This window comes from Manihot esculenta, chromosome 4 (assembly GCF_001659605.2).
Source record: "Manihot esculenta cultivar AM560-2 chromosome 4, M.esculenta_v8, whole genome shotgun sequence".
In the NCBI taxonomy this organism is placed as follows: domain Eukaryota; kingdom Viridiplantae; phylum Streptophyta; class Magnoliopsida; order Malpighiales; family Euphorbiaceae; genus Manihot; species Manihot esculenta.
Window position 1 is genome coordinate 27140281 of NC_035164.2, and position 13082 is coordinate 27153362.

General features: G+C 30.9%; 2 protein-coding genes across 2 annotated transcripts; one reads left to right on the forward strand and one right to left on the reverse strand.

The window, feature by feature from the left end:
• The first annotated feature begins 4729 nt into the window (after positions 1-4729).
• LOC110613594 (probable 26S proteasome non-ATPase regulatory subunit 3) lies at positions 4730-8403 on the forward strand. Its single transcript, XM_021754810.2, has 9 exons — positions 4730-4898; positions 4985-5074; positions 5159-5349; positions 5620-5757; positions 6125-6261; positions 6375-6429; positions 6504-6614; positions 7153-7392; positions 7667-8403. Exons 2-9 carry the CDS (start codon positions 4996-4998, stop codon positions 8177-8179), a joined length of 1464 nt encoding a protein of 487 aa, XP_021610502.1. The 5' UTR covers positions 4730-4898; positions 4985-4995; the 3' UTR covers positions 8180-8403.
• Positions 8404-9009: 606 nt separating this feature from the next.
• LOC110613595 (trafficking protein particle complex subunit 2-like protein) lies at positions 9010-12064 on the reverse strand. The gene is made up of 5 exons (XM_021754812.2): positions 11903-12064; positions 11691-11787; positions 11224-11302; positions 11059-11140; positions 9010-9356 (listed from the first exon to the last, which is right to left on the reverse strand). Exons 1-5 carry the CDS (start codon positions 11933-11935, stop codon positions 9216-9218), a joined length of 432 nt encoding a protein of 143 aa, XP_021610504.1. The 5' UTR covers positions 11936-12064; the 3' UTR covers positions 9010-9215.
• Between the last annotated feature and the right edge of the window lie 1018 nt (positions 12065-13082).

Here is a 13082-nt window from a genome sequence, read left to right on the forward strand (position 1 = left end):
ATAAATGATTGCATATGTGAAATATATTTTTTATAATAATATATACAGAGCGAAGATAACTGAATGTCTTAAACAAATTCGTGTAAGTTAAAGTCCTCCACATCTGGAATGATATTCTGAATGACGAGATGATGTACTGAACCGTTGTGACTTTAAATAATAGCATTCACTTTTCGTTTGTCTTGTGATTTCCAGTAGCAATCTATCATAAAGTGACCAACAATGAGTGAGGAGCAAAGCCTAGGAAATCCAATTATTTTATTTTATTTACATTATTTTATAAAGTTATGGTATATATAATTATTCTAAAAAACTATTATCCATATCTTAAAGCCAACCATTTGGACTTCTAAAATAGAAGCAAATTTAATCCAAAGGGAATGAAAACACATTTAATTCAATTTTTTACCATTATTTTTTTTTTTGAAATAGAAGAATTCATATCTTTTTTTCACTTATAAAGATTTTTATTGTTAAAAAGAATGAAATTATACATGATGTTGTAAATCATAGGGATGATATTGGGTTTAAAAAATTAGCAATTTAATAGGGAATTAAAGTGTAGGTTATTATTGAGGGATTTGTGTTTAAAATGTAGGTTAATATTTTGAAAAAGATAGAACTTAAGAGAGCCCTCCGTCCAAATTATTGACACAATCACTTTTTTTTCTTTTTTAAATAACTAAACTAAAGAGGGCCCTTTATTAGATCACAAACAAACACTTATAAAAATAAATTTAAAATCAAGGCTTGTTTGATAATGCTAACTATTCGAGTAGTTTGTTGACACTAGTGTTAGTTAACGCCAAAAAATGTAAGTTTTCATAATTAAATAATTTAGTATTTAATTAAGTCAAAATAATAAATATGATATTGTTAAATAGCTCTTTAAATTAGCAGGGCCTTCTCTTCTAATTATTGTCACAAACATATTTGAAATAAAATATTTCTAATATTTTTAAAAAATATACTAATTAATTAATTAATTTAGTTTCAACAGTTAAATATTTATTATTTAATTTTTGTATATAAAAAAAATAATTTCATAAAAAAATACTTTGAAAAGGAAAAAAATTAAAAAAAATATTTTTGATATTCTTTTATTGAATAAAAGGAATTTATTTTTTTTAATTTAAAAAATATTTTTATTTAAAGAAAAGATAAAATTTTATAATAATTTGTTTAATTTTTTTTAATAAAAATGAAATAGAAATTTAGTAATATATTTATTAAAGTTGTTGATTGGGAAGTTTTCTATATAAATTTTACAATAATTAACCGGAGATATAACAATACAGGGAGAGAGAGGATTTAAAGAACAAAAAGTTGAAGGTTGGAAATCAATTGGAACTTTTTGTTTTTGTTATTTTCTAACTCTAATGATGGAATTTTTTTTTTCTTTTGTATAAAATTCAAGATGAAGTTAGCTAATTAAAATTAAAGCCAAGTTGAGATTAAAATGAAGATTAAGGTTAAAACTAAAGTTAAGATTAAGTTAGAATTATAAAGCAAACTGCAAATTTAAATTAAAATTAAAAATGAAATTTAAATTCACTAGTTAATGACTTAATTACTTTTATTGTTGAATATGTCAGAAACAAAGTATAATGTTGAGCCCACTTAGATTCTTAATAATAAAACAACATTATTCTAATTTTAGAATATTATTCTTAATTACTTTTTTCTTATTTAACAGTTTTGTGTTCTAATTTTAGATATAAAATGTTTTTGAAATTTAGAAAACATTACTCCACCCTCGTTTATGGACTTCTTTGATGCAATTCAAATTAGTCCATGACTAAATCGGTAGATTTTGAGAAGTTTTGTTACTATTTTATTTTCGATAAAAGTAAATGTCATATTTCAATTAATAATAATTATAATAATAATTTAATAATTTAATAATAAAATTATCAAACAAACACTCACCCATTTATAATCAAAATCATGAGAGATTATTTGCCTATCTCTTTCTGCCTATTTTCTTGCATGGTATATATTTTGCTAATTTAGTATATATATTTCTTTTATAAAATTGGAGTTGATCTCAAGCGGGAGAGACTGCATGCAAAGTTGAACTCGAATAAGGTAAATAGATGATGTCGAATTTATCAATTAAAATTTATTTTTTAAAAATTTATAGATAAGACAAATAAGTGTCGATTTCATAAAAATTTTAATTTTGTTTAATTTAGATGACTGGTAGAATAAAAATTTAAATGACTAGTAGATTAAGAAGTATAGTTTAAAACAAAAAGAGAAGAAGAAAATTGTTATTGAAAGAAATTGATTTTACCTTGGCCAAGGTAAAAACGTTAACGAAGAAAAACAATGCAATTGAGATGGTGAAATAAATAATTAAATTAAATTCAGCTAAAGATAATCAAATTGAGGAGTTTGACCGTTGATCATTAATTAGAAAAATAATTTATTTTATTATATATTATTTGGTTACAGTGGTTAAACATGCAAATTCCATCCCACTAGTTCTTTTTTATGATTAAATTAATCTGCTTCGTGCTTAAATTAATTCATAGTTAACTAACAATTTCAACACGCGTCTAGATTACTTTAAGAGAGAATAACTCAAATTTGATTAATAATAACACACGAATTATTTAGATCAAATATATTAATTCCTTAATATGACCGAATATGCTAATTGTTATTTGTTATTAACATAATTAAATAATTAGGGATTTAATTTGATTAATTAGCAATGTGTTGTGTTCCCAAAGAGATTCAATAGGGCTCTTGAATTCTTAAGAGTACAGTAATGGAGGTGGTATTCACTAAAAATTAGAAATTAATAGAAAATAGAAATAAGATAAAGAAAATTAAGCACATAATCTCACAATTTGAATAAAACCTCAATTTGAATTAACTTTTAACCGAAAAGAATTGTTTAATCTCCAAGAGTCATAATAAAATTGCAAAAAGCTAAATAAAGAGAAGAACAAGTGCGACAAGAAGGGTTGGGCAGCGGCTGAATATGGAGAGAAGAAGAAGATAGAATATGATGCTAGATTAATTCTTGGGCAGCTATTATATAAGTTTTTCCTCAACGAAAAGATAAAAATTCTTAATTTGAAATAAATTCTCATATTTTATCCTTATCCTAATCTAACTGTGTTTGCTTCCAATCTGAAGCTAGAAAAATTGTGATGAGCTGGCGAAATTTTAAATTCTGGAGCTGTTCATTGTCTTGGGCTACAATCTTGTCCAAGGTTGTAACTCTCCAGTCCGAAAATCTTCTAATTCAACATTTTTTTGTTCTTTTACTTAATTTCTGTTAAAAGACCTATCCAAAATCAAAGTTCAAGTAAAAATTAATTATTTATTTTAAAATTGTAGCAAAATCATGGAATTTAATAAAGAGAAAGTGGTGAGTTTTATAACTCATCAGATTCCCCTACACTTGCACCTTTGCTTGTTCTCAAGCATAGAAATTCAATCTAACAATAAAACACAGCCCTATCCTCAACCGATCTGAAATTTAATTTGTCTAAAATAAAGAATTAAATTGTCATGCAATAGAATGATAGCAGAAATAGCTTAATTTTACCAAAGTTCACTTCAACAAGTTTCATGTTTAAAGCGTATTTTTCAAGATATAAAATTGGTTCTCAATTTAATTTTAAGCACACAAAATATTATGATGCCATATAATATTAAACTGCCATCTTGAAACAATAGAATCTTAAAAACTCTTGATTAGACCAATAAAATTTAGAGATTTGGGGGATTATTTTTACACTTTCTACTATATCTTACCTGAAACGATGGAGTGAATGTTAAACAAATGGTTACTGAACCACTTAGCCCTAGCTCAGATTAAAAGGAGTGAGGGAAGTTTTTAAACAAACAAAATTGGGTGATACTTTTCCAAATATGGATTTAATAAGATTATTTTTTACCAATAATTTTAAAAATAATATTAAATAGGAAGCATATAATACAAATTCAAAAAAATTTAGTCGAGAATGATTTTTAATTGAAATAAAATCAAGAAAAATTATTATTCTAAAATTAAATAAAAATTTTACAAAAAAATAATAATATAAAAAGTAATATTTAAGTACAATTGATAACAAAAAAATACAATTAATAGTAAAAAAGAATGAATAGGTAAATTTATTCATCTTTTAACTATACAATAATGGTAGAGTGCATTTTATTAAAAATTAAAAAAATAAAATTTAATTAAAAAATATATAACTAGAATAAAAGTTATATTTTTTTATAATTAATTTTAAATTTTACTGATATAGTAAATTAATATAGCTAGTGATATGTAGAAAATTTTATTTGTTTTATGTAGATGTATTTAAAATTTTATTAGTCATGTATTAAAGTGTATTTTATTAAATATTTAAAAAATAAAATTTAATTAAAAGAATATATAGCTTAAAATTATAATAAAAATAAAGGTTATAATTTTTTTTAAGATTAATTTTAAATTTAATAATATAGTAAATTGATATAGTTGAGTCATATGTCTCGCGATGTGAAAGTTTTATTAGTCCTATGTAGATGTATTTGAAATAATTTTAAAATATTAAAATTTAATTAAAAAATAATATACTATGCTATTGCAATAAAATTAAAAATAGTAAAAATTAGTAATAATCTAATATTCATCTTAATTTCACAAATCTCTCCGTCAAAAGGAAGAAAAAAATCACAAAATCTCAAATCACACTGAAACACGCCGTTTAGCAACGACAATGCCAGAATTCAAACGACACCGTTCAGCGTGCATCGTCTTTGCTCGCCTCGTTTCCCCTTCTCTAGATATCTCATTTGCTAGACTTGCAGGGAAAGAAAAGTAGAAGTGCAGTTATAAGCCTCCCTCTTTCTCGACGGTGGCCGGATCGACTAATCTCTATCTGCTCAAGGTCAAGTTTACTCTCTTTTTTCACTCAATTTTCAGTTTTCTTTTCATTCACGGGTCTCAAATTTTTCGTTTGTTTCTTTGCTTCAGTGGCCGTCAACATGACTCAAGATGTAGAGATGAAAGAGCTCCCAGCTCCTTCCAACTCCACCGCCTCCTCTTCCCCTTCCACTCTTCACCGTATGCCCTATACTGGGTTTTCTTCAAATTTCTGGTGTCTTTGTTCATTTCTAAGATTGGGTATCGTTATTTCCTGTTTTGTAGATTTGAAGGAGATTGCTTCACTGATTGAGACCGGTGCCTATGCCCGGGAGGTGCGGCGGATAGTGCGTGCGGTGCGCCTGACGATGGCATTGAGGCGAAAGCTCAAGGCTCAGGTGCTCTCTGCCTTCCTGAAGTTCGCTCTTACTCCAGGATCCGAGCCTTATGATCGGCTGGCCTCCTATGTTCCTAAGGTAATTTTGTTGGAAACTGTTCTGTGTTTTGGGCGCTTTTAATGCTCATTCGTGCTCTTTTTAGATTGTTGAATCTATGTGATGTCTGCTTTTGATTTTTGTAAACAGTGTTTGGACGAATTTGACTGTATTGATAGATACTTATTTGTAATAATATCTAATAGTTTAAGAGGCAATTTGCTTCCTTCATATCGAGGAATGTGAAGACCAACAATGTTAATGTGTTGGTTCAGAATAATTGCTAATTTAACTGTTCAACTATGGTGATAGGAGGATGAGCATGAAATGGAGGTTGATACTGCAACATCTGTGACTCAAACTCCTGTGAAACACCCCTTACCAGAGGTGGAGATGTTCTGTTACTTGCTGGTGCTAATATATCTGATTGATCAGAAGAAATATAATGAGGTAAAGATACACACAATTACATTAAATCACACCTTATTCTTTCCTCTTTTCATTATGGAAAGTCTGAAATTGTTGAATCCCACATTGGTGTGTAATAGTGTTAATGTGCCCTTATAAGGGCCTTAGGGCATTTCTCCCCTTGAGTTGGCTTTTGAGTGAGTTAGACACGATCCAATGTGGTATCAGAGCCTTGTTGGGCCTCCTGTAAATATTTTACGCACCAGCATAGTCCTGGGCGTGAGAGATGCCTTGAATTCCACATATAAGGCCTCAGGCACTCCTCTCAAGAGCTAGCTTTTGGGCGAGTTAGGCCTACCCCAAATTTAACATAAACCCTCAAGTCGGTTGATCAAAACTTTTCTTGTAGGCTAAAGCTTGTTCATCAGCAAGTGTGGCCCGGCTAAAGAATCTGAATAGGAGGACTGTTGATGTTCTGGCATCCAGGCTCTACTTTTATTACTCTCTTAGCTATGAACTCACTGGCGATCTTGCTGAAATCAGAGGGTGAGTTAAATGTTCCATCATATTCATTACTTTTGTCTGCTAAATATGAGTGTGTATGTCTGTGTTACAATTTAAACCATTATCTTACTCGGCTACTTTTGATTCATGAACAGTAACCTCCTTGCTCTTCACCGCATCGCAACATTGCGCCATGATGAGCTTGGCCAGGTAAAGTTTTCTGTTATAGGAGCTGCATTGTGGCTATCCTGTTGGGTCTTATACTTGATAATGTTGTGACACAGGAAACACTTCTCAACCTGCTACTTCGCAATTACCTCCACTACAATTTATATGATCAAGCAGAAAAACTGAGGTCAAAGGCCCCACGATTTGAAGCTCATTCAAATCAGCAGGTTACTCTCTACCTTTCAGTTCATCAATTCTCTCTATATATCTATAGTGCCATGCACATCGAATACAGTTATTTGACTGTGCTTTCGTGACAACATATTTCCATTCTTAAGCTACAAATATTTCCATCATAATCTAGTTCTACATGTTCTAAAAGTAACATTCTTTGGACATTAACGATAGAAATCCTGATGTGCTGAATACCGGCACCGCCTTCTTGAACATGCTTGGCTGTAAAATTTAAGACACTTGTTTCCATGTTCCAACATGATGTATCTTTAGCATTATTTTTAATATTTTAAATTTACATGTTAGACTTAGTACCTTATGGATGACTTGGCAATTTTGTTTGTATAAATTACGCAGTTGGTGAAAAATTTAATCATATTGGAAACGTGCTATGGAGCTAAAATTAACTTCATAATCAATAGATACCAGTATCCAATATCTTGCAAAAGAAATTTTATGTTATGATTTGACATTTAAAAAGATCTAAGTTATAACCTGCACATTATGAGGTTTAACAATCTTTTATTGCAGTTCTGTCGATACCTTTTTTACCTGGGAAAGATTAGGACAATTCAGTTGGAGTACACTGATGCAAAAGAGTCGCTCCTTCAAGCTGCTCGAAAAGCCCCTGTTGCAGCGCTTGGTTTTCGAGTTCAATGCAATAAATGGGCAATTATTGTTAGATTGCTGTTGGGAGAAATTCCTGAGAGGACTGTTTTTATGCAGAAAGGGATGGAAAATGCGTTGAGGCCATACTTTGAATTGACAAATGTGAGTCTAGTCTTATCAATCTGACTTGTTTGTTTTACTTTTATTCATTGAAAGCAAGGTTTGGGAATTTGAGATTCAAGTTTTACATGGTGGATGGGTGGTTCAGAACTTGTCGTTTAGTTTCGGCAATCATATGCTACATGGAACTTTGCCGACAACTATTGGTGTTGCTAATGTTTGAAATTTTGCGTTGCTGATGACTAATAGCATTTTAACTCACTTTTGGGTTTCAAATAACTACCGTGGGAGTCTGAGTTTTTAAATGTGTTTTCAGGCCGTTCGAATAGGGGATTTGGAGCTCTTCAAATCTGTTGCGGAGAAGTTCTCAACCACTTTCAGTTCAGACAGGACTCACAATTTAATTGTTAGACTGCGGCACAATGTCATAAGGACTGGACTTCGCAATATCAGTATTTCTTACTCTCGAATTTCACTAGCTGATGTGGCCAAGAAGTTAAGATTGGACTCTGCAAATCCTATTGCTGATGCTGAGAGTATTATAGCCAAGGCAATACACGATGGTGCAATTGATGCAACTCTTGATCACGCTAATGGGTGGATGGTATCAAAGGAAACTGGAGATATCTACTCTACAAATGAGCCTCAAATTGCATTTAACTCTAGGATTGCTTTCTGCCTCAATATGCATAATGAGGCAGTTCGTGCACTTAGATTTCCACCAAACTCCCACAAGGAGAAAGAAAGTGCTGAGAAGAGAAGGGAGAGACAACAGCAAGAACAGGAGCTTGCAAAGCACATAGCTGAGGAGGATGATGATGAGTTTTAGTTTGGCATCTGAAAAAATAGAATGCTTTCTTGTCCAGCTGTGCTACTTTATTCAAGAATTCCCCAAAAGAATGATTTGACCCTTCCTTTGCCTTCAACTTTATGTTTTGATTTGAGGATTTGAATATTAAAGCAACCTTGTTCAACTATTTTGAATTGTATCATGGGGTTGCTCCCATTGGATTATCTTTTTCCTTATTATTTGATTTTGCTGCATGTTGTTAATTCCTTGCGTTTTAGAATGCTTGTTATTTCATTAAACTCTTTAAAAGTTGCCTGATAGGCACGTAACTATAATATGGGGGATGGCATTACTTTATGTTTAGGCATCTTCCGCTGATTTCTGTTGCATTATCTGCAGTTCTGATTGTGGCTCTGTTTTCTGATATTTTCTTAGAGGTGTGTTTCTTCCAAATGAGGAGGTGTTTATTATTACTACCACCGTGAAGATATTCAGTGTTTTCTCGTTCATTCATGCATTGGAGAAAAATGCATGCATATTGCTATTTGAATTTCTGCTGTACAGCCACAAGCAACATTGGTAGGCAATGACAAGGACTGGTGTAATTGCAAACCAGAAACGATATGTTTATGCGAGTATTGGGTTCCATGTCTCGTGCATTCTCACTTCCTGTATAACGGGACTAAGGGGGAATCGAAGTAGGAAGCATCCCATACTTGTAAGGTCGGTATATGCAACTTCAACCCTTGCTGTATATAGAGCTGGTTTGCCGATTCAAACCCATGATCTCCAGATTATAAATGGAGTAACTTTACCATTACACCAAAGCCACCCCCATGAGATACAGTCACCCACAAAAATCAATTAGATGCACAGAATGTAAGAATCACATCTATAAACACAGTATAAATCACTTGTTTCATCTTGGAAAAACCTCAGATCCTAAGTTTCTCTAAAATGATACAGTATCTGTTCATGTCCTAGATGAAGAAGAAAATGGGATTTGGTAAAAGAAAAATAACATTCGCAAGTTTCATAAAGAAATACAGAAGGTGTCAATTTAGGATAGCAGCATTCAGCTAGCTGAGCTCAAACCAAATGACTTTACAATGTTGCTTACCCTTTCTGCAAAAGTTTTGGATGTAATCTTTTTGCCAGGTACATGGAATGGATTTGAAACTGCATCCACGTAAGCAGCGTGGAACCTCCGGAAAAACTACAATATTTAAACCAAAAATTAAAAAATGTTAAGTCAGAAAACTCATCTTAAGCAACACGTCAAGTAATCTGCATAATCATTTCAATTGTTGCTCGGAAATGGAAATTGAATTGAGCGAAAACTAAACAATTTTGCAATTAAGGAGATGATAGAAATGCCTTTAATAGGTTAAAATGGCAAAAGCACCTTCAATTCAGATGCTCAGTCTCATCCAAAATAGCAGCTAAACAAAAATAATAATTACATGATGCGCACACACACAACCACCACATCTTTTTGTAATATTATCTAGTTAACTATCATTGAGATTCAACCTTAGTAAAGTAGTAAGATAGCCCTGCTTCAAAATTGAGATCAGGACTTAAACCATAGACAGCCTCCTTGCAAAAGTGAAAATCCTCATGTTCTATGGCACACTCCTATTCTCAAATTGTTAATGATGGGCCCAACTACAGGCATAATGTTAACATGTAAACCAAGAAGGTAGTTGTACATAAAGATGCATGCAAAATGTTAACATGTAAACCAAGTTGCAATTACACATACTTTTGAGTGCACAATGCTGCAGTCTGATGTAAATAACTGTACTCAGTAATATACAACTTGTCCCTTGAGAACAAGGCATCAAATCATCTGAACATCGAAACCAAGATGAAATTCGTAACTACTTAGGTGCACTGTGTATTTGCATTTACCTAGACAAGCTCAGTCATTTTTTCACATACTTGTGAGGCACACTGTATTTGGTGCCTTGAATGAAATAGCGGCCAGCTGTTTTATTAGAATCATAAATTTGTGATATGAATAGTATGAATCATATGAAATCACTAGTCTCACAATATAAATTTGATGGGTGAATTGTAAGCAGCCAAAAACTTGATAAGCATCACATGAATCGAATGTGAATCATGAGAATTGTTAGGAATGGATAGGTTCATTGATTCACAAAGAGAAGGCAGCAAATAGCCAAACCCAATTAAAAAAAATAAGGGGAAGAAAACTCAAGAGAAATATAGTATTTTTTTATAAAAAAAGGGACAAATGGCTCAATATAGTTTTTTTTCTTTTTTTTTAATTGCTAGTTTGATACTTGGAACTTGGCTACAACAAAGTCATTAGATTCACTTTGACCATGTTTAGTGTATGATTTGGAATTAAAATTTACATATATATATATTTGTAGATATATTTCCTATCAATTTTATTAAAAGATAAATAACATTAATTTTATTAAAAGATACTAAAGATTCAATTATAAACAATGTACATACATTATTTTCAATTGATTTTTCAAAAGTTGTACTGAATCTTATGATTTTATTGATTCTCGATTCTCAATTCAAAGAAGGAGGATTTAGATTAATGATTTGACAACTTCAGCAGTCGCTATATACAGTTGGTTACACCTTATAATTAGAACAAGTTGAATAGAAACTCAGCACCAGTTCAATTCTTTGTGTTTTACTATGGGTCTAGCAGAACTTCCCCTATATAATCTACTGCAAACAATTAGAAAGAAAGAAAATAGCTCCAAAGAAAACAAAATCTATAGCAACTGAAACTTAATGCATTAATGCACCTCAGCAATACACATAAAGCAACAAACAAATAGAGAGAATAGCATTTGGTCAGTTTATGAGAATTTGACAAAGAAACCAAAATTCATTAGGTCTAAACATGCCTGCACACTAATACTTACATTTCTCACGTCTGCATCTCTGACATCTAAATCAGTTGTCACTAAGATGAATTTGACCTTTGTGTTAGTCAAATAGCCATACCTGAAGACAACTCATGTCAGAACATATGCTTAACAGTCCTACCTGATACTTAAGATAAATAAACAAAAGGATTGCTTGCTTACACTTTATAATTCTCGGTTGGATAAAGCAATCCAAGAAATGTCTCATTCAACGTCGGGCCAGATTTCTTTGGATTATTCACTGTGATGAATTCACATTATTTGAAATAATCAGATTTTCTAGTTTTAAAAAATGCACGCAAAAATGCAAATCACATGAATTAATGGAGAGGAGAAATTATACAGATCATCATCCAAGACCAATCTATTACCACAAATTTCTCAAGTTGTCAGGACGGCAGAAATGAAGTAAAATAATCAGGTACAAACCATAAAATTCTGAAATTCTCACAATGGTAAAAACCCCTAATTGATACCAATAACAAAATACAAACTAATTAATCCCAATTATTGCGAAAAGAAATTTTTGATCCCTTTGATTGTAAAAACAAATTAAAAAACAAACTAGTAATCCAACCAAAGTCCTAATCAAATCATCAAATTAAACACATATAGGGCTACGAAAGTACCTCGCTCTTCGACTACGTCGAGGGAGCAGTGGACAATGTGGTGGAGCTTGAGAGCATCGTCTGCCTCCGTGAAGCTCTGAATATACAGTGGATTGTTCTACACATATCGAATTGCGTCCCAAAAGAAAATCATTTTATCAGATTTCGATACATAAAAAAGCAAAACAAGTAGAAAATCGCGATGTGAAGTTACAATGTGTGAGAAGGCGCACCTGATGACCGATCACCGCTACGCAAACAATCATCTTCTCCGGTTTGAGCCACTGATAAAAGTCGATCAGCTGAAGTAAGGATTGATCTGTCTCTCTCCCTCTCTCCCCCTCCCGCTGTCCTCGTCACGCGTCCCTCGCGTGTGTGCCTTCCTTGTTATAAATTTATGAATAATAAAAATAAATGAACTAAATTACTGCCAAATTTAAATTTCATATATTTTTGCTTAAAAACTTTTACTCCTCCGTTCTCTTTTATGTAGAGTTTCATTAAAATACAGAAATTTATTTAATGCGAAAACTTTGAAAAAAAAAAAACTCTTAAATTAGGATTGTTAATTTCTTTGAATAAATGATACATATGGATTAAGAATTTATTGAGTTAATCTAATAAAAAAAAATACTATAAAGGAAGCATTCTCTTCATATTTTTTTTTTATTGTGTGTATAATTTTTAGTTAATATGCATATATTAATTCATTTGTTTATGTAGTTATTAAGTTTTGTTGAGAACTGATATAGTCATATTCTGTTTTTTTTTAAATATTTAATATAGCCATAAAATTTCACTTTTTTGTTATAATTAGTGTAAATATCATATTTTTAAATTTGAATTATTAATATAGACACAACTTCATTTCAATTGGATATTGGTACATGAATTTTTATTTTTATAAATCTTTATTTCATGTGCTATTCAAATAAAGGATTAACTATTTCTTATTAAATATTTATCTTGCATCTAAGACTGCCTAGTATTCGGTTCAAATCGAAAAAACCGACCGAACCGAATTAATTTTAAAATTTAGTTCAGTTTTTTATTCAATTTGGTTCGGTTCGATTTTTAATTTTAAAAATTTCAGTTATTTCAGTTCGATTCAGTTTTAATAAAAAAAATCGAAAAAATCGAACCGAACCGATTAGTGATAACAATATATTATTTTTTAAATTATATTAAAATTAAAATATTTTAATTAAATTTTAAAATATTAAAAATAAAATGTAAAAAATAAAAAGAATTATTAAAAATCGAAATTGATTAAACCGAACTGAATCGAACCGAATCAGACCAGTTCAGTTCGATTCGGTTTTTGACCAAAATCGGTTCGATTCGATTTTCATAAATACTAAAATTTTAGTTTTCAGTTTATTCGGTTCGATTTAATTTTAAACTGAACCGACC